This window comes from Phacochoerus africanus, chromosome 1, assembly GCF_016906955.1.
Source record: "Phacochoerus africanus isolate WHEZ1 chromosome 1, ROS_Pafr_v1, whole genome shotgun sequence".
Classification (NCBI taxonomy): domain Eukaryota; kingdom Metazoa; phylum Chordata; class Mammalia; order Artiodactyla; family Suidae; genus Phacochoerus; species Phacochoerus africanus.
In genome coordinates this window covers 239,250,232-239,275,654 of record NC_062544.1, presented here as the reverse complement: position 1 = coordinate 239,275,654, position 25,423 = coordinate 239,250,232, and the positions used below count along the sequence as shown (strand labels likewise).

Genomic DNA, 25,423 nt, shown 5'->3' with positions numbered 1-25,423 from the left:
GGCAGGGAGGGCTGGCCCTCCAGCGTCTCCTTTTGCCTCTAAATCTTTCTGAATTACATGTGATGAAAAGGTTCTGAGAGTGAAGTGATTTGCCCTAGGTATTAATATTAAATTAGTGGCAGAGCCAGAACTGGAACCCAGGGTCTAGCTTTTCTATTATGCTCAGAAATTTCTAAGGGAAAGCTCAAAAGCAGTTTTCATTATTCCTTTCCTCTTCTCTAGAATACAGCTCACCAGCTTTCTTGCATTTGATGTAGGGAACACAGCACCCTCAGGCTCTTGGTCTGGATAGCCTCCTCCTGGTTCTCTTGTCTTTAGGTTGGCTCATCCCAGGCTCCAGAGGACTCTCTTCCGCCTGCGCCTTTCACAATCCACTTGCTTGTTGTCATCTACATTCAGAGCTTTGTCTTGGTCTAAATTGCTGATGATCCCAAATCAGTCTCCAGGATGGATATCTGAGCTTGGGGTTTATATGTCCAGCTGCCTACTGGGCATCTCCACCTGGGTCTTCCAAAAACATGTCCAGCCATGTTTGGAACCACTGTTGGATGCAACCTTATGCCAATAAACTTGCAAGTCTAGATGAAATGGGTGACTTTTTTTTTTTTTTCCAGATTTTAAGTGGCCAATATCGACTAAGGAACCCCAATAAGCTATTAGCATAGCAACATCTAAAATGTTATTAAAGATCTTCCTGCTCCAAAGCCAGGTCCAGATAATCTGTTAAAGCTTAAAAAAAAATTGCTATGTATTTCTCCTCAAATCTTTATTACAAAAAAATTAAAAAGTCTTAAAATAGTACCATGAACAGCTATATACCCTCCTCCCAGATTCAATAAACATTTTGCCATATTTGGTTTATCTCTATATAAGCACATATTTTCTTTCTGTTGATCATTGTCAACCCCAGACATTCTTACACTTCACCCCTAAATGCTTCAGCACAAAACTCCTCAGAATGAAGATAATAATCATGATACAATTATCACATGAAGTCATTAAAGCATCAAACGTAGTTCATATTTAAATGTCCCTAATTGTCCCCCAAATGTGTGTGGGCTTTTTTTTTTTTTTCTTTTCTTTTCCTTTCTTGCGTTTTAGGGCCAGACTTGTGGCATATGGAAGTTCCCAGGCTAGGGGTCCAATCAGAGCTACAGCTGCGAGCCTACAGCACAGCCACAGCAACTTCAGATCCCAGCCGCATCTGTGTGACCCATACCACAGCTCATGACAACGCCAGATCCTTAACCCACTGAGCAAGGCCAGGGATCCAACGCGCATCCTCATGGTTCCTAGTCGGGATAGTCAATCGCTGAGCCAGGAAGGGAACTCCTGTTTTTTTGTTTGTTTGTTTTTTGGTCTTTTTAGGGCCAAGGGGCATACGGAGGTTCCCAGGCCAGGGGTCGAATTGGAGCTGTAGCCATCGGCCTACACCACAGCCACTGCAAGGCCAGATCCGAGCTGCATCTGGGACCTACACCACAGCTCATGGCAACGCTGTATCCTTAACCCACTGAGCAAGGCCAGGGATCGAATTCACAACCTCATTGTTCCTAGTCGGATTTGTTTCCACTGCGCCAAAACGGAAACTTGTTTGTTTTTTTAAAGTATCCTTTTAAAAAACTAAGATCCAGGGATTTCCCCTTGTGGCTCAGCAGAAACAACCCGACTAGTATCAATGAGGATGTGGTTTCAACCCCTGGCCCTGCTCAGTGGGTTAAGGATCAAGTCGCAGAAGCAGCTCGGACTCCGCGTTGCTGTGTCCTAGACCGGCAGCAGTAGCTCTGATTCCACCTCCAGCAAGGGAATTTACATGTGCTGCGACCCTAAAAAAAAATAATTTCCACTTCAACATAATTTCTTAAACAATTCCAGAGCATTAAAAAGGATAGCAAACTTTTTATGATGTTAAAAAATTGAGTATATTGATTCACAATGTTGTGCCTCGTTTTATGATTTTTGATCCCCAAACCTGAGAAAAGCACACACAAAACACAAAAGTCAAAACACAATCCTGACCAATAAATATAAATGCAAATATCCTAAAACAATATTAGCAGATTTCAGCATATTAGAGGACTGAATTATTGTTGAGGATATTGTCTTAACTTTTAAGTTTCTCTTTTCGCCTTCCCCATTACGTAGCAGCCTTGTGTAGTACGACCCCAGTGACGTCTAGAGTGCCTAAATCAACCTATAGAAATTCCATTCCTCTTAACAGCGACTGGTTCAAATAGACCAAGGCAATCAGCAAGTGGTATCTCCCCTGGCCCCCCAGGTGATCCAACCAGATAGAGGTTCAGCCCTTTTGCTGAGAAACCGAGAGACCGGCTGTTAAACATTTACTAGCACGCCACCTCGATTTAAGTCATCCCTTTGTCTTTCGAGGATCTGACTACTGGGATGATGGAAAACAACGGGCGATTAAAAGTTGTTCCAGGAGAGAAGCAAAGACGACACCCTTCCCGCGGAGGGGGCAGGCCCGAAGGTGGGGTAGGGGCGGAGCCTCGGCGTCGCGGCCCCGCCCCTGACGCGCGGCTTTGCCCCGCCCTTCGCGGCGCCGCCGTCGGCCCGGTGACCTCAGTTCAGCCCTAGGAGGCCATGGTGCTTCTCGACAAAGCAATGGCTAGTAAGTTGCGCGGCGGCCTGAACTCACCTGGAGGGGAGGCTTCGGGTATGGCGCCAGGGGAGGACCTTGCCGGCTTGGCCACTCGTCTCCGCCCCGTATCTCCGCTGCACTCATAGCCTTCCCTGCTCCTGTGTCCGCGGGGCTGGGGGCCCGAGCAGCGAGAGAGGTGCGCGGCGGCGTCACGGGGAGGAGGCCTTGGAGCGCAGCGCGGTGCGGTGGCTGGGCTTCCGGGCTTCCAGACGGGACCGCGGGAGCTCCGGGTCTCTGCCCCTGATAGGCCCTCACTTTGCTCCCTACTGTGCTCCTGTGACACGTAAGACTGCGACTCCAGATGAGTTCTGTGCCCATCTACTCCAGAATCACTTGGGCGGGAAGGCGCGGGCGGGTGCTCATTAAAAATGCAAATTACGCACCTTCCCTGTAGTCTTCCCAGTTGCTCGCCGCCCTCCCCCTCGCCCCCAAGACAGTGTTCTTTCTGAAAAACTTTCGGTAATTATGGTACTTAAAGTGTGAGAGTCTGACCTGTCAGAGTCCTGGAGACTTTTGCTATGGCTTAGATTGATTTTTGAACTTGGGTTTTGCACAAAGCATCAACTCTAGTTATTTGTGGTTTGAGCCTTGTCACGTGTAAATGAAGCACCTATTTTCTTTGATTTGGGCTTGTGTGGTAAGAGGACTGGTTAATTTGCTCCCGTGTGCACCCCCTCAAACCCACCGATGATTGCCCTTTTCTTCTGAACAAAAAACTGGGCAGGTTGCATCTGGACCTTGAGCTTTCAGGTTAGGTATTACACATCCTTATTATGGATCAGCCCCAGGGATGTGATTTTCTAGCTTCGTACCCGGGTCTTTGCAGGATTCTTTCACATGAGGCAGTGGAGTGCTCTGGGCTCAAAGTCTGAAGACCTGGATTATTACAGTCTTGGCTCAGCCCATGTCAAGTCATTTAACCTCTCTGGACCTCAGTTTCCTGTCCTGTAAAATAAACATAAATCGTTCATACGAAGGTTTAGTGAAGCTCCCTGGAGACCGTAAGATTTATGAAAGTGCTGTATTTCATTTCAACCTCTGGAGTACAGCGCAAGTTGGTGGAATGGACGTTCAGGATCCGGGTATAGAAGTCCTTTTACATACTTCCTGAGTGTGACTGTATCTTTCAGAAGAGGCTGATGGACTTGAGTGCTTGGTGGGGTTGATGGTAATTTTGATTTGACTTCCTTGAGGAGTGTTTTCAAGTTACATGACCTCACCTCACCCACCCCAAAACAAACAATGTGCCCCTTCAGTCTTCAGTCCAGATTTTGGCTTGGTTGTGGCTGTGCCATTTAACTTTGTTAACTGGCTTTGTGCTCCTTTCCCTCTGCAGCCCTCTTGTTTCTTCATCTATAAAATACTGTTAACAGTACCTCACAGATGCTTATATGTGTAAAAGATCTGCACATCCCTTATGCTGTTTCTCTTTTGTTTCCTTTACTTAAGATATTTTATCCTGGAGTTTCTATCATGATGCAGTGGAAACGAATCCGACTAGGAACCATGAGGTTGCGGATTCAATATCTGGCCTTGCTCAGTGGGTTAAGGATCCGGCTTTGCCATGAGCTGTTGGTGTAGGTCGCAGACCTGTCTGGGATCTGATGTTGCTGTGGCATAGGCTGGCAGCAACAGTTCTGTTTGGACCCCTAGCCTGGGAACCTCCATATGCCGGGGTGTGACCCTAAAAGGACAAAAGACAAAAGAAAAAAAGATATTTTATTCTGATTTCAAAACCAATCTTATGGTTATCATAGGTGAAGCTATTAGAGGGGAGGAAGAATCGGGAGGGTGGGAATAACATACACACTACTGTATAAAATAGAGAATTAACGAGAATCTACTGTATAGGACAGGAAAATGTCAATGGTTTGTAGTAACCTATGTGGGAAAAGAGAATGGATATATTTATGTATGAAACTGTTTCACTTTGCTGTACACCTGAAACTAATACAATATCATAAGTCAACCGTACTCTGCTAGGAGTTTCAGTTGTGGCTCAGTGGGTTAAGAATCCCTGACCTAGTGTCTGTGAGGATATGGGTTCGATCCCTGGCCTCTTTCAATGGGTAAAGATCTAGCATTGCTGCAGATTGCAGCGTAGGTCTCAGATGCTTGGATCCTGCGTTGCTGTGGCCTAGGCCGGCAGCTGCAACTCTGATTCAACCCGTAGCCCAGGAACTTCCATATGCTGCAGGTGCAGCCATAAAAAAAAAGAAAAAGAAAAAAAAAATTCGGATGAAAATTTTAAAAATACGCTAAAAAGTTAGGTAATTTAAAAAAAGGTATTTTTTTTTTCCCCTTGGTGTCCTTGATTGTTAGATTACAATGAATATTAGGGCAGCCAGGGACGTGAAAATGAAAAGTATTTTCATTGTACAGAGGAGGTAAAGTGTCTAGTATCTTGTCCTCGGGATCAAGGAACTACCCAATGGTGGAATTGCGCTGCCTCAGCCTCTGTGGAGTGGATGTTTTGCACGGTGTCAGGCAGCCTGGTTCAGGACAGCTGCCTTCTGGGTGGGATGGGGGAGAGGGGAATCCATCAACAAAGCCAGGTGGACTTGTTCTTACTCTCCCTCAGAAGCAGAGACTAAGCCCAGCTTCTGAGTTACACTGGAGACCTTTAGTGGTGTTCTGGTGACAGCTCAGGCTATCTTATTGCCCCAGCGTAGGCCTAGCTTTTGTTTTCACCCAGACTTTGAAACTATTGAACAAGCTGAAATCAGAGTTAAACTTAGTTCTTCTCACTATATTTAGGGGAAACCAAGGAATGGAACATCTGAATTTTCCTACTTTTAGGGTTAACCCTGAGCCAAACAGGCTTTCATCAAAAGCCAGGGTCCATCGGTGTTTCCTCTCTGAAGACTTTTTACTGTTACAGGAGCCACCCAGAGAGAGTGTTCATTAATGGTGGGATTTCAGATTCCACAGCAGAGGTGGGTAGGGAAGTGAGGGCAGGCTGTTACTGATAGTTGCTGAAGTTTTGCACAGCTTTGTGGGTTACGACATGGTTTAGATCCTTTAATGTAGCCTTCTGTCAGACCATTAGTAAAAACTATATCAGTCAGGCAGGACTCAGCAACCACACCAGCCACTTGAGCAGGAAAACACTTACATAAAGAATAATAGTTCCCATAATGGCTCAGTGGAAACGAATCTGACTAGTATCCATGAGGATGCAGGTTCGATTCCTGTCCTCACTCAGTGGGTTAAGGATCTGGCATTGCCATGAGCTTTGGTATAGGTCGCAGACGTGGCTCGGATCCACGTGGCTTGGCCTACATCACAGCTCACAGGCAACGGTGGATTCTTAACCACTGAGCGAGGCCAGGGATCAAACCCACGTCCTCATGGATACGGACGGGGCTGTGGTGTAGTCAGGCAGCTGCAGCTCCAATTCAACCCTAGCCTGGGAACTCCATATGCCTTGAGTATGGCCCTAAAAAAAGACCAAAAAAAAAAAAAAAAGAATACTTAGCCAGTAAAAGGTGATTACTGTGAGAACTAAAAGAGTACAAAGAATATAGGAGCAGCAAACCTAGGGTATGCCTCCTGCCTCAAGGAAGGAATAAACCTGGAGGAGCCACTGACCTTCTTGCCCCAAGGCTAACAGCAGGACTTGTTGGCAGGGCTGGCTACGTAATTTCAGGGACCCAGTGTTCCAAGAAAACTTGGAGCCCCTTGTTCACATGGCAGGAAAAAGCACTGTTAGCTTTTCCTTCCAGTGTCTCTCTCAACCTCTCACAGTGTTTCTCACTTGCTACTTAATGTGCTCTTTTGGGCCCGGGACTATTGATGAGGTGAGTGTGTACCCTCCCTGTGAACTGGGCACATGTGCAGCTCACCAGCTGCTAGGCTCCCCCTCCGCCAGCAGCTGGGCCGGTGCACTGTGTCCCACACCGGGGTGGGGAAGTTGAGAAAGACTGGCATCTCCGCTTCCCATGCCTGCTGCCCCGACTCAGAGTGGGTAAGAAGCTTCCGAAGGGATTTCTCCTTCTGTGCTGGGATGTGCTTGGCGCCTGGATTGGGGGTGGACTGGAGGCTCAAGATCACATAATGAGGGATAGTTGTATATTCAACCAGTGTTCTTTCATGAAGCCACATTGCCACTGAAAGGAAAAGATTCTTGTGCCTGGAATGGGTTTTGCCCATGGATGTTCCTCTAGCTCATGTTTTCTCAACCTCAGTGTTACTGCATGTTGGCCTGGATAAGTCTTGGTTGTGAGCAATTGTCCTGTCCCTTGGTTGTGAGCATCAGGGCATGTTTGGCAGCGTCCTTGACACCTGTCTACCCACTAGATGCCAGTAGTGAGACAGGAGTTAACTGGACCCCAGGCTCAGTAGCTGGAGCTTGTCTCCTGTTGAAACTTCAAAGTAAAGGCAGCACTACTGAGGAGTTGAGCTCTGCTTGAGTAAAAAGATAATCTTGACCTCAAGATGTTTCATTCCTGAGTCTAAGGGACCTCCCTGACCACACATGCCCAAAACGGTTCAAAGGGGTCAAAACAGGAGGGGCACTAGCCCATAAAGTGTCCTGCCAACCCCTGGAGACCTTCGTGCTGGAATCCATCTTGGCTAAAAGAAGCCAATGCATGGTGGGGAGGGCTCTCACTCAGTCCAACTATTGGCATGAAGCACAATGAAGCAAGATGATTAGCTAGAGGGAACCCGGGAAACTGCCCCCATGTAAGCAATTTAAGCCACCCCAAAATGTGCAGCTCCCTTTCTGAGCCTCCCTGTGTGTCTTTGTATCTGGTCTGCTGGCCCTTGTGGCCTGTCAGTTACAATTTGGCACCCTCACTGCCATGGCTTCGGTTTGATTCTCAGGGAACTAAGATCCTGCCTTAAGGAGCTGCACTCCTTGGCCCCCCAAGATCAGTAGCACCCTGCCAGTCATGACCATCAACAGTGTCTCCAGACATTGCCAGATGTCCTGAGGGGCAAAATTGCCCTCTGTTGAGAAATGCTGGTCTACCTGACAGCTGTTTTATCTTCATCCTCAGCTTTCCGCTTGGCACTGATCCAGCTTCACGTTTCTTCTGTCAAATCAGATAACCTCACTCGGGCTTGTGGCTTTATCCAGGAGGCAGCAAAGCAAGGAGCCAAAATAATTTCGCTGCCAGTAAGTATGGAAGCAGCCTCCCCTTTCTGGGAACTGTTGTCCTAGCAGAATAGTGTCTGCTCGCTCTGGTTGTCCTCCTGTGTCCCAACAAGATCCTTGGGGCCCCAGGATTGTTCCATGTTTGTCTGGAAGATGCTTCTAGCAAGGGTCCTTGTGATAGGGCATTACAGGCTTTTAACTTCAGGATTGTCTACTGGGTTCAGAAGCCTAGTGGGCTGAGGGACGTAACCTAAAACTAAAATACTCAGTGCCTCACTTATGTTTTTTCCTTGTGTAATTTAAGTCTTTAATAAGATCAGAAGAGATTGATTTTTAGTGTTAGGCCTCCAACATTTAAAAATATTATTGAAAGTTATTGAAAACTGAAAATTGTTAGAGATTCTTAAGAAACCTGTGGTATCTGCCGAGATGTGATAGCCTGTGGAACTCTACATCTCTTTCCTAGGTGATTTCTTTCAGAACAGAACCAGCCGAAGATTGACAAACATTTGTTTGTCGGCAGGTACGGGGTCAGCCCCAGAGAAGGTCTTGCGCATATCGGGACATGCACCAGCTGGCATCTTCTGCTGGGGTCAGTGGTGGAATATTCCAGACCACCCCCTCCCCCACTACACAGAGAAGGCAGCCCTTTGCAAACCCTAGAGAATTTTCAGGGCTGCCTTGTAGTTTAGGCTCCAGCCCATCCAGGTGTGGCCAGTGAGTAGGAATCTTTAACAAGGGAGCTTGAGACCTTAATGTTGCTCCAGCCATGGACTCCTCTGTAACTTTATCCTGATCATGGTCTTTTGGTTTAAGTTTCTGGGAGTCAGAGACCAAAAGGGCAGGAGTGAAAGCACTTGGATTCTGCACGCTTTCCCTCTACCTCACACGAGTCTTATATGTCCAAGCTGATGATTGGCCTGAGTTTCCTAGCACAGTGCCTGGTGCACAGGAAATCGAATGAACTAGAGTTGAAATCTAGTAGTTCTGCTTTTCACTTATCACAGAGCTGTTGAGGACAGACATATTCTGGGGAATGAGGGATTTGTAGGATCAGCAGAATGTGGTGCTGGTGTTGCGGAAACCGCAAAAACTGTGGCAACGGAAGGAGACAAACAGCACTCGGAGATATGGAAAAGCAAGGTTTATTCAGCACCGGTGCGGGCTCAGAGGAGTCACCTCCAGAGTCTGAGCACCAGGTCTTTGTTCTCAGTAACTTTTATACACTACAACGTCTTGATTTTCCCATGTAAGCATCCCGGACCTTCCCCATCCCCAAGCAGACAGTGTTCCTCCCTAAGAAACTGAGCAAGCAAGGTTATAGAAGCAGAACTGATAAGCAATGCTAGGTACCTAATTAGCAGGGCTGCTGGCTTGGACAGAGAGCACACAGTTGTTACATTATTACAAGAAGGGTGGCATAGTGATTAGCACAGCTGGAAAGGCTTGCAGCTGCCTTCTTAGCCAAGGGGAGGTTGTTCTTTAGTTAAAACTCCATTTCACTGGAAGGGAGCTTGGAAATAGCTTATTTTATACATGAAGGAGCATCTTAACCTCTGTGGCTTTCAAAGCTTCTGTATTTTAAAAAAACATAGGCTTTATTGCTTTATGTAGTTAATAATATAATTTTGAGACTATGGATTCATCCTCATAGCCAGAATCCTGTGAGTAAGCCCAGTGGTAGTGGAGCCCGAGTGCCCAAGGCTGGGACCTCATAGTTTTCCTGTGAACTTGAGGGAGGGGCAGGCCCCATCTTCTGCCAAGATGACCAGGATCTGGGCGTGCACGCCAACTTGTCTTCTCCAGCCCCATCTGAGCCAGTGGCTGAGTCCAGTGGCTGAGTCATGCCTGTGGGCACAGGCTCTTTAACCCTGAGGGGTCATTGTTTTCTTTATCAGCTGTGTTTTACCCCTTTGAGAAGCTATGTCTTTGTATGGCAGAACTTTAAGATGAGTTGGGTGTTTTGGTGTTTTTTTCCCTCTTTTCTCTGCCAACATTATTCTAGGAATGCTTTAATTCTCCATATGGCACGAAATATTTTCCGGAATATGCAGAGAAAATTCCTGGTGACTCCACGCAGAAGCTGTCTGAAGTAGCAAAGGAGTGTGGCGTATATGTCATTGGAGGTAACTTTTTACCCTCAAGATGTCATGGCCTAAACATTAGAAACATCTGAATAACTTTTATTGTTGAGAACATTTAAACCATGGAATACAAATTAGCCACTGAAAAGAATGAGGTAGATCTATATATAGTAATACGGCAAGATCTTCAAATTATACTGTTACTAGAAAAAAAGCAAGTTTAATATGAAAAGACAGATACTCCCCTACCGATTAGTGCTGCACATGAAAGGAGATTATATGTTTTTATATGTAGTTATGTATGTAAGAAATAGTAAATGTTGTAGAAGGATAAACACCAACTGATGATTTTCTCTAGAGAAGAAGGGGGAGTACAGGAGCAGGTCGAAATGTGGACAGAAAGACCATAAATGAATGTCTTTCATTCATATGGTGTTAATTTTTTTTTCATAAAAAGGCAAAATACTTCAAAAGTAGCTTAGAGTATTATATATGGTGAAATAGGTCAGACAAAAAGACAAATATTCTGTGTTATCACTTACATGTGGAAGCTAAAAAAAGAAAGCAAATGCATGTGTAACAGCGGAAGCAGACTCAGAAAGAGAACAAAGCAGTGGTTAGCAGTGAGGAGAGAGAAGAGGGAAGGGCTAAGATAGGGTATGGGACTAAGAGATGTAACCTACTGTGTATGAAATAAGCAACAAGGATAGATTGTACAGCACAGAGAAATTGAGCCATTATTTTGTAATAGCTTTAAATGGAATACTGTCTATAAAAATACTAATTTACTGTGTTTTAATCCTGTACATCAACTGTACTTCGATTTTTAAAAAGTAGCTTTATTTATGTAGTTTTGTTTAAATTAGAAAATCACTACAGAAAAACTCTTTTTAAAAATATGGAGATCCTGTTGTGGCTCATTGGTAACAAACCTGACTGGTATCCATGAAGATGCAGGTTCGATCCCCGGCCTTGCTCAGTGGGTTAAGGATCTGGCGTTGCTGGCAGCTGCAGCTCTGATTCCACCCCTAGTCTGGGTACTTCCATGTGCCACATGTGCAGCCCCCCCCCCCCAAATGCATATGTCAAAAAATTATTTCTACATTATGAGATACTAATTAGAAATGGATAAGAGGTGGAGAAGATGAAGCACGAAGAGATAGAACTGCAGGAACCATATTCACTGATAGAAAGACTGTGGCTTACACTCCCACCTCAAGGCCTTTTTGGATACAGATGTTGCAGGACCTGGTGAATTTAAGCTGAGCAACTGTGAATTCTCCATGTTGTGTCAATGCTCCAGATTAAGTGTTGCTTAAGATCGAAGCTGAATTCAGACATATTCTGGTTATTTTTCAAACCTGTCTTTGGTATCTAACCTAATTATATTTTATCTACACTATGAAGTTTATCACTGAAACTTGTACACAAGAAGAAAAAAACCCATGATTAAATAACTCTTAGAAGATAGCAAAATTTATATTTGAGCCGAAGATAGTAAACTTTATTAAGCCTCTGTTCCATTATCATAGAAGAATGCTTTATTCATAATGTCTTCTGTGCTGTGTGTTTTCTCCTCTCAATGAAAGGTTCCATTCCTGAAGAGGATGCTGGAAAATTATATAACACTTGTGCTGTATTTGGGCCTGATGGAACTTTACTGGCAAAGTACAGAAAGGTAAGTAGAGAATGGGGCAAGTCTCATTGCCTCCTGAGAACTTGTTTGAAGTCCCTAGTACCTCTCATCATAGTATACACACGTCGGGCCGTTGACTAGTTAGCATAGATGGCTGGCTATTCTAGGGTGTTGGCATTTTGATATAAACTGTAGACTCAGCCTGTCAATTTTAGCCAAGGAAAAACCTGCAGGAATTTTGATTAGGATGATATTGAACCTATAGTGATCATTTTCAGGAGAGTTGACAGTTTGTAGTAGTGGTACATGCAGATACATTTAGGATTGCTAAGTTTTCTTGGTAAATCAGTCCTTTTCTCTCTTTTTTCTTGTAGTACTCTTTGTCTTGAAGTTTATCTCCCATATTAATACAGCCACTCTCAGCTTCTTATACTTACTGTTTGTATGGTATATCTTTTTCTAATTTTGATTTTCAGTCTCTGTGTGTCTTTATATTTAAAATGATCCTTTTGCAGACAACATGTAGTGCGTTTTGCTTTTTTATTCAGTCTGACAATCTCTGCCTTTTAACTGGAGTGGTTACTCTGTATTTAATATAAATATTGATATGGTTGGCTTTAAGCATATAGACATTTGATTATTTTTTTTCCTTTCTCTTTTCTGCATTCTTTTGACTTCACTATTTGCTGCTTTTTTTTTTTTTTTTAACTTCTTGCCCTAGGAATTATAGTATCACACATACCTTGTCATAGTCTACTTAGAGTTTATGTTGTACTTCTTCATGTGAAATTTAGGAACCTTGCAATTGTGTAGGTCCGTTCTTTATTCTGTAGTTGTCGTGCATACTGCATCTATATATGTTATAAATCCCACATGACACTAGTTTTTTTTTTCTTTTTAGGGCCGTGCCTGTGGCATGTGGAAGTTCCCAGGCTAGGGGTTAAATCTCAGCTGCAGCTGTCAGCCTACGCCACAGCCACAGCAACACGGGATCAAGCTGCATCTGCAACCTACACCGCAGCTCATGGCAACGCCAGATCCTTAACCCAGCTGAGCAAGGCCAGGGATCAAACTCATCCTCATGGATGCCAGGTGGGTTTTGTTACCACTGAGCCACAACGGGAACTCCAAAACCTTAATTTTAGTTTAAATAGTCATGTGTGTTTTAAAGGAAAATATACTTGGAATTTGTGTTTTTCTCTGCCTGCCTTCAAGATCTTTTTGTAATCTGTAGTTCTCAGTATTTTGACGCTTATATTCCTGGATATGATTTTCTTTGTATTTGCTTTGTGTTTCTTGCATCTATAAATTTAAGCCTTTCACTGTATTTGAGGGCATTATTTTGTTAAATATTTTTCTATTCCATTCTCTTCTTATGGGACTCTAATTTTAATACTGTTCGGCAAACCAGGTTGCCAAGGCTCTGGTTTTAGGTTTTTTTTTTTTTTTTTGCCATTTCTTGGGCCACTCTCGTGGCATATGGAGGTTCCCAGGCTAGGGGTTGAATCGGAGCCATAGCTTCCAGCCTACATCAGAGCCACAGCAACATGGGATCCGAGCCGCGTCTGCAACCTACACCACAGCTCATGGCAACGCTGGATCCTCAACCCACTGAGCAAGGCCAGGGATGGAATCCAAAACCTCAAGTGTCCTAGTTGGATCCGTTAACCACTGAGCCACGACAGGAACTCCCTAGGTTTTGTTTTTTAACCCTTTATCTCTGTCTCCTTAGGATTGGACATTTTCTTTTCTTTTTTCCTTTTAAGGCCGCACCCATGGCATATGGAAGTTCTCAGGCTAGGGGTTGAATCGGAGCTACAGCTGCCAGCCTATGCCACAGCCACAGCAATGCAGGATCCGACCCACGTCTGTGACCTACACCACAGCTCACGGAAACACAGGATCCTGAACCCACTGAGCAAGGCCAAGGATTGAGCCGCATCCTCATGGGTACTAGTCGGGTTTGTTACCACTGCACTACGTCAGGAACTCCCAGATTGGACATTTTCTATTGCTCTGTCTTCAGGTTCACTGAGTCTCTAATATCTACTCTCCTGTGAGCTGATCCAGTGAAATTTTAAAAAATTCCAGATAATTAATTTTTCTCCAAAAGTTTTCATTTTGTTCTTTTTTACAGTGATTATTTTCTACTGATAGTTCCTATTTCTGTATTCATTAAGAACATATTTTTCTTTACACCCTTGATCTTAGTTTCAATAGCTGCTTTATTTTATTTTATTTTTATTTTTTTTGTCTTTTTGCCTTTTCTAGGGCTGCTCCCGAGGCATATGGAGGTTCCCAGGCTAGGGGTCTAATTGGAGCTGTAGCTGCTGGCCTATGCCAGAGCCACGGCAACGCAGGATTCGAGTCGCGTCTGCAACCTACACCACAGCTCTCGGCAACAAGGGATCATTAACCCACTGAGCAAGGCCAGGGATTGAACACACAACCTCCTAGTTGATTCCTAGTCGGATTTGTTAACCACTGCGCCACTACAGGAACTCCTCAATAGGTGCTTTAAAGTCTTTGATTATTATCACATCTGGGTCTTGGTATGGGTTCTGCTCCATTGCCGCTTTTTCTTTAAAATTTGGGTTACATCTTTGTGTGTCTAGTAATTTTGGATTGTTTGTTAGATTATATGTTGTTGATTCTAGCTTCTATTACATTCCTGAGAAAAGTGTTTTATTTTTTGTTTTAGCAAGTAGTTAATTTGGGCATACTTAAACTCCAAACTCTTTTTTTCCTTTGTGACAAGGGCAGCAACTTCAGCTGCTCTGTTTTATTATAAAGTTGTTTCACTTTAGCTGGGCTTCTTGGAGTCTGCCTCATTGGTTAGCCAGAGTTTTGGACAGATTTTATATGTAAAATTTAGGGCTCTTCTTTGACTTTGTTCTTTTTAGGATTTGCCCCTACTGTCGAGCTTCTGTGAGACTCTGTCCTCTGGTTCCTTAGCCAGTATGTTGTGAGTAGTTGTCACCACCTCCCCTTGCAAGAGTGGGGGCCTTGCTTCCAAGTAAAAGCTGTAAACAAGTGGGAGAATCACCCAGTTCTGTTCCCTTCTTCTAAGTGTTGACCTCTCTTCAGTTTTTGCCTGATTTTGATTATTCTCAAGTACTTTTATTATTAAAAATTTTTATTCTTGGAGTTCCCGTTGTTGTGGCTCAGCAGAAACAAACCTGACTAGTATCCATGAGGATGCAGGTTTGATCCCTGGCCTCGCTCAGTGGATTAAGGACCTGGCATTGCTGTGAGCTGTGGTGTAGGTCGCAGACGCAGCTTGGATCTGGTGTTGTGTCTGTGGCGTAGGTAGGCTGGGGCGGCTAGAGCTCTGATTCAACCCCAGCCTGGGAATTTCCGTATGCCATAGATGCAGCCCTAAAAAAAAAAAAAAAAACTTTTTTAAATTTTATGGCCACACCCACGGCACATAAAAGTTCCTGGGCCAGGAATTGAATCTGAGCTGCAGCTGTGACCCATACCACAGCTGCAGCAATGCTGGATCCTTAACCTACTACACTGGCTTGGGGCTCGAACTCACACCTCTACAGCAATCCGAGCTGCTGCATCTGGATTCTTAACCCACTGTGCCACCTTGGGAACTCCTCAGGTACTTTTAAATCATTGTATTTTTTATTTTGTCCACAGTTTCTAGTTAATCTGTAAGAAAGCTTGTCTGCATAGGAGCCACTCTGCCATTACTGGAAGAGGACTTGGCATTGAGCTATTAAATCTTCAGAGTACATATTTTCAGAATTAAGTTTTCCAGTCCGTGAATATGATATATATCATTTTCTAGATTTATTCCTAATTTTTTTTTTTTTTTTTTGCTTTTTAGGGCTGAAGCCGCAGCATATGGAGGTTCCCAGGCTAGGGGTCTAATTGGAGCTGTAGCTTCCAGCCTATGCCAGAGCCACAGCAATGACAGATCCGAGCCATGTCTGCAACCTATATCACAGCTCACAGCAATGCCAGATCCTTAACCCACTGAGCGATGCCAGCGTTTGAACCCTATACCTCATGGTTCCTGGTAGGATTTGTTTTCTGCTGCGCCATGACGGGAACTCCTAATTGGTGTTTTTTTTGATGCCCTTTCATTTTCTGTTTCTTGCTGGTTATAGAAATATAACTAGTTTTTAAAATATGAACCTTGAATGTAGCACACTTGCTTAGTAAACTCATTAATTCTAATAATTCATCTGTAGACTACTGTTGATGTTTCTTAGGAACACAATTATACCATCTGAGAATAATGGCTTTTAATTTTTTCTTTCTAATTCTTACGCTTTTTGTTCCTTTCCTTGTTGCTTTCCTAGAATCTCTGTTACACTGTTGAATAGGAAGTGTCCTTACCTTCTTCTTGAGCTCAATAGAAGGGTTTTAATACTCCACTATTAAATACGATTTTTTTTCATTCTGTGTCAGATTAAGGGGGTTCCCTTTCCAGAAGAGTTTTTCTCTTTATGAGAAATGGATATTAGACGTTTCCCAAATGCTCATTATTCACTTCTTCAGATGACAATGACTCTTCTTTATTTTATTAATGCGGTAAATTATATTGATTGATTTTCTAATGTTAAATGACTTTTGTTTACCATGCATAAATCCAGTTTCAAAGTGATAGGTTCCTTTTTTCATATATTGCTGGTTTGCAAAATTTTACCTATTCGTGATTGCTCACCCACTTTCCACCTCTCCTGGAAGAGGAGTTTGTACCAGTTTGATTCTAAGTCTGAGAAGTCTTCATTTAGCATTTACGTTGGTTAAAAATCAACACATAATTGCTCCTCATAAGAAACCTAGCCATCGATTTGCACACCACCAAAAAAAGAGGGGTCATAAAACCCACAGCATCATTTTTCCAGTTTCCTGTGTTAGAAATCATTTTGATAGGATGTCAGTCAGCTTGCAGGGTGGGTTGTGGGCAGGTTGGGGGTGCTGTTTATGCAGTTGACTGTAGAACAATCCCTGTAGCAGGCTATGGAAAGATATCTGTTACTGCTGCCGTGAACCATGCCAGAAAAGAGGTAACCAAACCCATTATTTGTGATGCAGCTCCATCTGTTTGACATTGATGTTCCTGAGAAAATCACATTTCAAGAATCTAAAACACTGAGTCCTGGTGATAGTTTCTCCACATTTGATACTCGTACGTACCAGATAAGTTCACCTCTTTTAGCAGTCCTTGTAGAAGAGGATCAGGTGTCCTTTGTTTTTCTCTTACATCCCTTCCCAACTTCTTTACAAAACCCTAGTGTAAGACCCACAATGAGAAGGGTGAAGAACGGTCAGACATAGAAAGGGTGGGCCGAATGGGAGCTAAGGGCTGGAGCTGATTTTGCTTTTCTGCTTTGTCACAGCCTTTTGTTAATATGACAGCTTCTGGCCTATACCTGTTAGGCTGTGACTGAACACCTCCTACTTAGAAACATTCAGTTAGAATGAATTTCTCATCTCTGCTGATGTAAATGATGTCTTCATGAGGTGAAGTCCAAGCAGGAATAAGCTTATAAATTTTCCCCACCCTTGGGCCCTGCATTACTGTATTCCCAACAGTGTGTTGTGATCATTAGATCATGGAGGCTTTCCCCTGCTGCACCGTGCTGCAGGAGGTTAACTTTTTGTTTGTACATTTTCTCTTTGGAAAACAGCTTACTGCAGGGTGGGCCTGGGCATCTGCTACGACATCCGCTTTGCAGAGCTGGCACAAATCTATGCACAGAGAGGTGAGGCAATGCTGTGGTTGTGTTGCAGGGGTGCTTGGGGGTTTGATTTGGGCTGGTCTTTGTGGGAAGAGGGAACCTTTGATCAGAAAACCTGAAAGGTAAGTCCTACCCTCTCCATCCCCATCTGATTTCTCAGACTTCTGCTGCGTATGGACAGTGTGTTCTTTGGAGGTTGTCATTTACTGCACCACCGAGCTATGGCAGGAGTCCTGCTTCTAAACTAAACACCAGCTCTACCCTTTGGGCCCTCCCTGCTACTGTGTTTGGAAAGAGGCACTAAGGGCCCAGTGGAAATGGTCTCTGAACTCTTGGCTTTCACCACGCACTAGTCCTAGATATTGGGTACAGCAGAAATGTAGTTAGTGACGTATCGGTCCAGGAGGAATCCTACCATCCTGGAGAAGCACCGAGCCAGATCAGGAGATCTGGATTCTGGTTCCAGCTTTTCCCCTTAATTGGCACAGTCCTTTGGGTAAATTATTTAATCTCTAGAGCAGCGTGGTTTTCTCATAGGAGTAGGGAGTTTTAAAGCTCCTCGTATGGTATTCAAGAAACAGTAGCATCCGTACTGGACTGCTGAAGATATCCTGATTCCCATTCGTCTGTCACTTGAAGTGAAGTGGGTGCAAATGGTATGACTCCCTGCTCAGCAAAAGGTGGAGGCACAAGGGCTCTGGGTCTGCAGTCTCAGTTGAGTCTTAGCAATAAGCAGTAGAGCACCTAGCCTGCCCCTCATTGCAGTTGACAGGCATTCAAAACATGGACCTTGGCCTTTGGAGCTGACCATATGGTGGTAAAGAATTGGAATGATGGTTCTCCACTTTGTTAAAGCAAAAGTGTTGTGGTTTTGATTGTCAGTACTTCTCTTCTTGGGTGTGTATGTTTTGTGTATGTCTCTAGAGGGATCTAGAGCCAGGCTTAATGGTCCTGACACCTTTAGACTTGAGGAAGTTTGAGTTTGGTTCCCACTGGGTAAGGAACAGAGGAAGGGGCTAATTGGTTGGGTGTTCACCTCACTGGCTTTTCTTTGGCCTTTCTCCCCTCAAGGCTGCCAGCTGTTGGTATATCCTGGAGCTTTTAATTTGACCACTGGACCAGCCCATTGGGAGCTGCTTCAGCGAGGCCGGTAAGAAAGCATCCCAAGCATAGTTTCAAGCATCTCATTGTTTCTTTGTGTAGACATTTCCAGTTTGGTGGAAGCTCCAACCTTCCCCACATGGATTGCTGCTCTGACTCAGGATGCCCAGCATCCACCTGCAGCAAAAAGATGAATCTTTTCATCTTTTAGTGCAAATGGAGGGCTTCTGCCATAAGGCACATTCTCCTCAGAATCCATAGCGCCAGTCTCATGGATTTGGGGGACTCTTGATTTTTACATTTCCAAGAGCATTCACTGCAACAAATAGACAGTGATTTCATTTTTCCATGATCAGATATGGATAGGTTTCTCTGTTACAGTTGCCGGCAACTTTTACAGAGAATTGGAGACCCACGGAATGTATGTGTCCAGAGCCCCAGAAGCCAAGGAAAAGGCAGGGGTGACTTTTTAGTCTGACAGCCCTGGGGAGAGATTTGTGTGCTCTGCTGACCCAGATTGTGTGTTTAACCTATGCATCCTCCTCAACATCCTGCTAGTCTAAGTGCTCTGCCAAGAAACTCCTCATAAGTTACTGTGCTTCTAACCTGTAGGTCCTGAGCACTGCACAGGCACATTATGCCTGTCACAGTTGCTGTTTCCTTAGTCCCCTGAGAGTGTGAAGGGCAAGTAACAGCAGCGGGTGTAACATGGAAGGGAAAAAGAGTGTAACTCCATGAAGTGCTCTGCAAACCATGAAATACTGATTAGAGATGATGTTTAAAACATTAGAAGTTTTAAAACTGAGGCATTATATACTTACAGAAAAGTGTACAGTTTTTTTCTCATTTTTTAGATTTTTATTGAAGTACAGTTTACTGTACATCAGTGAATTTTTACATATGTGTTCACCTGCAACAAAGATCAGCGTCTAGGAGTTCCCTTCGTGGTACAGTGGTTAACGAATCTGACTAGGAACCATGAGGTTGCGGGTTCGATCCCTGGCCTTGCTCAGTGGGTTAAGGATCTGGCGTTGCCTGTGAGCTGTGGTGTAGGTTGCAGACGTGGCTCGGATCTGGCGTTGCTGTGGCTGTAGGTGTAGGCCGGCGGCTACAGCTCAGGTTAGACCCCTAGCCTGGGAACCTCCATATGCCGTGGGTGCGGCCCTAGAAAAGGCAGAAAGACAAAAAAAACACAAAGATCAGCATCTAGAACATTGCCAGGCCCTTGGAATAATCCCTTCTGTTCCTTCCCAGTCTACTCCCCTTCCCTCCTCCCAGAGGTAGCCACTCTGCTCACTTTTAGAGATGATGGTAATTTTTATTGGAAGGGGATGTAGAAGTGTTCGGCAGCTTGCGTGGTGAAAGGGAAGGTATGTATTATACCTCTATTGATATAGGATTTTATATATATACCTGTGTCTGTATAACACCATAAATATAATAAATGCTGCTTGTTGAAAGTACGGAAAGCTTGGGAGAGACTGGGATGATCTGGCGTGATCTATTTCTAAAGCCCAGAGAGCTCCTGGATCAGGTGGCTTGGGGTACCATCTGAAATTCCTGCCTAATTTGAGATGGTGGGACTGCCACCATGGGCCTGGAAGTGCTCTGCAGCCCTGCAAGGTGCATTGTCCCAGCGCGGCCAGTCCTTGCACCTTGACTGCATTAACCAGAGAAGCTCTGCTTTTACGTTACAGGATGGCTCAGGTCAGGCTCTCTCAACTGTGGCAGTATAGACGTTTTGGACTAGATTCTTTGTTGTGGGGACTGTCCTGGGCCTTGCAGGATATTTAGCAGCACCCCTGGCCTCTGTCCACTAGATGCCAAGAGCAATCCCCTAGTTGTGACAGTCAAAAATGTCTCCAGACACTGAAAAATGTCCCCTGCTGGGCAAAATGGCCCCAGTTAAGAACTGGCTTATGTAGTAAGATCTTTTTTGAAGAGAGGGTTCCATGGCTTTGGATGTTTCCTTACACATCTGAGGCAGCCTGTCCTGTCTTAGTTTTTGAAAGAAAGTTCTGTACACTTAGGGTTAAAAAAAAAGTTGCAGACCTATATTATATGACTTATTACCACTTTTCTGTCTATTGACAACAGGGCTGTTGATAATCAGGTGTACGTGGCCACAGCATCTCCGGCCCGGGATGACAAAGCCTCCTATGTCGCCTGGGGACACAGCACCATTGTGAGTCCTTGGTGAGTTGGCTAGGTGGGAACAGGCTCACTAGGAGCTCAAGAGAGGTGGCACTTGGGCAGGTGGGTTGTCTGATTCCTGCCTGGCCTTGCCTTCTCTCCACCCCCAAATCTCCACATGCCTGCCAGGTTGCTGGCTCTCTGAGAAGCTTCCACTTGAAAACCACGTGAGAGAGAAGTGGTCTTGCTCTCCTGACTGAGTGCTTGGTCAGCCTTTTTCTCAGTTTCTAAGTGGCTTTCATCGTCAGCCAAACATGGAAACAAGGCAGCAGTAACAGGTGGTTGTTTTAGTAAAGGAGGCTCCCAAACTCTTGGCTTTTGGTTAAAGTTTAGCCTGGGTCACTAGTCCTAGGGCAGGAGTGAGTTGCAGGGTAAGGATTTTGCTTCCTGGATAATGATTAGAGGAGATGGAGGATTGGTTGAATTATGGGGAACTGTGAATTTGTCCTCTGTGAGAGGGTAAGACATTTTATTATTCAGTGAAACCAGCATGGACGTCTGCTCAGATACGTATACAGTCCTATGTTAGCAGATGTATCTTACCAGCATTTGTACACTTTACTCCTACTTTCACACATTATCCCAATTTGACCTTTCAGAGACCTATCTTTATTTAGCCCAGTTCATAGGTGGTAGAATTGGATCTGGTGTTGTCACTGCTGTGGTGCAGGTTCAGGTTCAGCCCCTGGCCCAGGAATTTCTATATGCTGTGGGCACAGCCAAAAAAAAAGAAAAAGTAAGGTATGACCAGTGAGAGATTCTCAGTGAACCTCTGCCACATTAGGATTTGGGGGGTTTTGGAAGACTGGAAGGACTGAATTGGTTTGAAAATTTTCTTAAACTTGATGCAAGTTCTTCTGCTCAGATGCTCATGATGGGTTTCCTGACCTTTTGAGCAGCTCTGCTTCCTGGCTAGTTCTGCTGAACTCTTGTTACTGATCAAGCTGGCTCCTGACACAAAGTAGTTGTATAAGATTTACCTTAATTTCTTCCTTGTCAGAATACCCCCCGTTTGGGCCTGGGGGCCCTTTGGCCTATATCAGTGTTGGGATAGGTGCCTGGGGTTAACATAGTGGTCTTTGAATGCCAGGACAAGTGGGAGAAGAAATAGGCTAGAAAATGATTCAGTTGAATGGTGTTAATGATGGTGTTTGTAGCTCACTGTGCCAAAATAATCTGGCCATCTGGTAAAGGGAACCAGTTATGTTAGATTGTTCTATCAGATTACTTGTTTTGTGCACTGGAGGAATTTCATTTCACAGATAGTTTTTGAAGCCCTGATTTGGGCCAAGAGACTCAGCACTGGAAATAGTTTTCTAAATCAGCCTTTCCTCAGATTTATGGTGTGGTTCCTGTTTCCAGGTGTGGGGTGCCTGCCAGGGTATGGTTCTGTCACTTCCACCAAGGCCCCATAGGTTGAAACCTTTCCCTCAAAACCCTAAAGCCATTAACATAGGAATCCAGGGGCCGCAGGCATGAGCCCAGAGATCCAGACAGCCTTACCATCCTGGTGGGGAGAGAGTAGCAGCCTTGGGAGGCATGAAGAAGCAAAGTCAGACTGCCCCCCCAGTATACTCAGGAGGGAACAGGGAGGAGCTTCCTCTTGGTTATGGGTGGCTCTATTCCCAGATGTTTACATCTGTCGGTGGAAATAATAAATAATCTATAATAGGAATAGAGAAGAGTTTTATTCAAGCCAAACTGAGGACTGTAGCCTAGGAGATAGCCTCTCAGATAGCTCTGAGGAACTGTTCCAAAGAAGCATGATTTGCAGGATAGTTTTATATCTTGTCCCTACAAAGAACATCAAACATGATGGGTACATTCCTTCAAAATTTCAGAAAAAAAAGATCAGCACATACACAGCAATTAGGAGTGCTGGCATTGATGTCCCTGGAAGGGAGGCATTTAGCTCTATCTTCAAAACAGATATTCTTGGACTTTGTGGCACAGTGGGTCAGGAATCTGGTGTTGTCACTGCAGTGGCTTGGGTCGCTGCTGTAGTGTAGGTTCGATCTGTTGCCCAGGAACTTCTACGTCTGCATGCTGTGGATGTGGCCAAACCTCCACCCTCAAAACCAAAACACGCTGTTCACCTCTGGACAGTACATTCCTTGCTTTAATGCTTAAAGCAGATGTACAGAGTATATTTCATAGGCCACAAGACAGGCTGTTCTTTTGTTTTTTTGGTCTTTTTAGGGCCGCATTTGTGGCATATGGAGGTTCCAAGGCTAGGGGTCCAATTGGAGCTGTAGCCACCGCCCTACACCAGAGCCACAGCAACGCCAGATCTGAGGTGTGTCTGCGACCTACACAATAGTTCACAGCAGTGCCAGATCCTTAACCCACTGAGCGAGGCCAGGGATTGAACCCACAACCTCATGCTGTGCCACGATGGGAACTCCATTCCTTTTTTTTTTTTTTTTTTTTGCTTTTTAAGACAGGCTGTTCTAGTGAACAAAGTTTAAGTTAAATGATGGATAAGCCAGAATGACTTCCCCATACCTCAATATGTGAAAATTTCTTCCATCACATCTTGGAATAACTACCATTTCCTAGCAGTTTGCAATTTAAAAAATATACTCCATAGTTTTCTAAGTCCTCACAGAGCTCTTATTTCTCACTCTATAGATTAGGAAATGGAGATTCTAGATGACTTGCTTTAAGGCCACATAGCTACTTAAATGGTAGAACAGGAATTTATGCCTCTACCTTCTTGTTTTAAACCTCAGATTCCTTTCTGACCAGTGAGATGGAGAGGAAAAACAGAGAGATCTTGAATATCAGCAACATCAGAACCCACTCATTCTCCCCTGAATCTTTTTCAGGGGGGAGGTCCTCGCCAAAGCCGGTACTGAAGAAAAGATCGTGTATGCAGACATCGGTAAGATTTGCTCTGGCCTAGTTTAGGTCTCTGGTGTCCCCATTGCTCTGAGGCCAGATTCCATAGCTGTGAGATCCTATCACCTGGAGGGGCTCCTTTATGTCCCACTCACCTCATTTACCCTTGGTTCTCTGGCCAAGCCCTGGGGCTATGAATCAACCTGAGTTTTCTTGCTTTATTTTGAAATGACTCCAGGGTCAGTGCCTCTAGACAAGGCCTGTAAGTAAGTTACTTGCTGAGGCGCTGGGTTTTTTTTTATACAATTTGGGGAAGGAATTCCTGTTTAGTAAGAATTACATCTTACTAATGGTGCATTTTCCTGTTTTTGCAGACCTGAAGAAGTTGGCTGAAATACGCCAGCAAATCCCTATTTTTAGCCAGAAGCGATCAGACCTCTATGCAGTGGAGGTGAAAAAGCCCTAATGTTTATATTTCCAGTGTGTCATGAAATGGGAAGTACGTTTGTGCACCGTAACCAATTCCATGGTGATTTCTTTAATGGAGATTTTTTTTTTCTTATTAAATTTCAGTCTTTTCTCTTCTTGGAAAGGGGAAGCTCTCTAGAGATGATGGAGCATCAGCTGATGCTGACATTCTCCACATCATATTAAATAGTTAAGAAAGGACTCAGGCTGGCATTGAAGAGCAGGAGGAGGGGATGGTTGTAAACCTTCCATACTTAAGTTGCCTCAAAGCAGTTAGTAGAAGTATCAGATGGTATCATGGTGGTTGATTTCACCTTATACAAATAATATTTATGTCATGAACCCTTATCCCATTGCTAGAGTTGGAATCCATTATGTAGAAAACTTGGTCTGTGAGCATTCCCTTAAAGGTATGTGTTTGGTTTGTGAGTAGCTGTGGAAGGCAAGGTGATGGATCCCTGGTGTTTGCTAGAGGATTTGGCAGCCCCACTCTTCCTAGCAGCCTTTGGGCTCCTCAAATTCAGGAAGGAGCTAAAATAACACCTGCTAACCCCCCTCACCTCCTGAAAAACAGTGTTTCAACAGTGAGCCTCTGGGAGAATGGTAGTGGCATGATTTGGTCAAGGCAACTTAAGTGTGAATCTCTGCAAAAGATGGGGAGAATGTTTGAATGTCTTTTTGCTTTTTTCCTAGTAGCACTTTTAGTTTGTCACAGCCAAGTTTTTAGCCCAGTGGTGTTTAGAATGTTTTTACACAATTAAAAATAAAGAATTCCATTGAGATTTTGGTTATGCATTTTATAGCAAGTGGTGGGTTGATAAATAACCACCAGCTGTCTGAGAAAAAGTTGATTCCATTGTGGCCAGGTAACATACCTTGTATAATTTGAATCCTTTTAAATTTATGAGATTTGCTTTATGGCCCAGAATATGCTCTTAGTAAATATTCCATGTGCAGTTTAAAAGAATATGTATTCAGCTGCTGTTATAGGTGGAGCGTTCTGTAAATGTCAAGTAAGTCACATTGGTGATACTGTTTTTACATATTCTATATCTGTAAATATTGTCTAATTTCTATCAGTTATCAACAGTATAACTAAGTGTAATTGTGGATTTGTCTGTTTCTCATTACAGTTCTATCATTTTTTGCTTCAGATATTTGAAATTCTCTTATTAGGTACATATTTAGGGCTATTATATCATCATGATCAGTTGGCCCTTTTTTATTATGAAATAACACTTTATCATTTTTGCCCTCAAGGGATTTTGTCTGGTATTAATAATGCCAGTCCAACTCTTTTTTTTTTTTTTTGCCATGCTCATGGCATATGGAAGTTCCTGGGCTAGGAATCGAGTCTGCACCGCAACCATAAACCAAAGCCACAATAGTAACACTACCACCGAGACACAAGAGAACTCCTAGTCCAACTTTCTTTTGATTAGCATTATCATGATATATCTTCTCCGTCAGTTCTGTGTTTTTTCTCTCTTTTTTGGCTGCCCCATGGCATGTGGAGTTCCTGGGCCAGGGATCAGATCCAAGCCATAGTTGTAACCTGTGCTGTAGCTGTGGCAGCGCCAGACCTTTTAACCCACTCTGCTGGGCCTGGGATCAAACCTGCATCCTGGTGCTACAGAG

At 44.1% G+C, this 25,423-nt stretch overlaps 2 protein-coding genes across 3 annotated transcripts in view; one reads left to right on the top strand and one right to left on the bottom strand.

The window, feature by feature from the left end:
• Positions 1-3,090, bottom strand: part of LOC125134462 (uncharacterized) — a 32,936-nt gene extending 29,846 nt beyond the window's left edge. Inside the window, exon 1 of the mRNA XM_047793799.1 lies at positions 1,848-3,090. Coding sequence (XP_047649755.1) covers positions 2,627-2,977 — 351 coding nt within the window. The 5' untranslated portion in view covers positions 2,978-3,090 and the 3' untranslated portion in view covers positions 1,848-2,626. The remainder of the gene's footprint in view (positions 1-1,847) is intronic.
• On the top strand, positions 2,541-24,567 carry NIT2 (nitrilase family member 2). Of its 2 annotated transcripts, none has more exons than XM_047793790.1 (10): positions 2,541-2,629; positions 7,663-7,781; positions 9,766-9,886; positions 11,434-11,522; positions 16,536-16,629; positions 17,132-17,206; positions 18,254-18,332; positions 20,381-20,468; positions 23,305-23,360; positions 23,692-24,567. In XM_047793790.1, the coding sequence occupies exons 1-9, from the start codon at positions 2,602-2,604 to the stop codon at positions 23,332-23,334; spliced, it is 723 nt and encodes a 240-aa protein (XP_047649746.1). In that variant the 5' UTR covers positions 2,541-2,601; the 3' UTR covers positions 23,335-23,360; positions 23,692-24,567. The 2 variants fall into 2 exon arrangements, with proteins under 2 accessions (XP_047649746.1, XP_047649740.1); XM_047793784.1 differs by having other exon boundaries at positions 20,381-20,479.
• Positions 24,568-25,423: the final 856 nt, after the last annotated feature.

Bases quoted from the DNA above. Each gene is read 5' to 3' on its own strand.
- NIT2 (XM_047793784.1), top strand. From the start codon at position 2,602: ATGGTGCTTCTCGACAAAGCAATGGCTA. The intron at 9,887-11,433 runs GTAACTTTTTAC...TCTCAATGAAAG, and splicing joins TGGCGTATATGTCATTGGAG to GTTCCATTCCTGAAGAGGAT. The intron at 23,361-23,691 runs GTAAGATTTGCT...CTGTTTTTGCAG, and splicing joins GATCGTGTATGCAGACATCG to ACCTGAAGAAGTTGGCTGAA.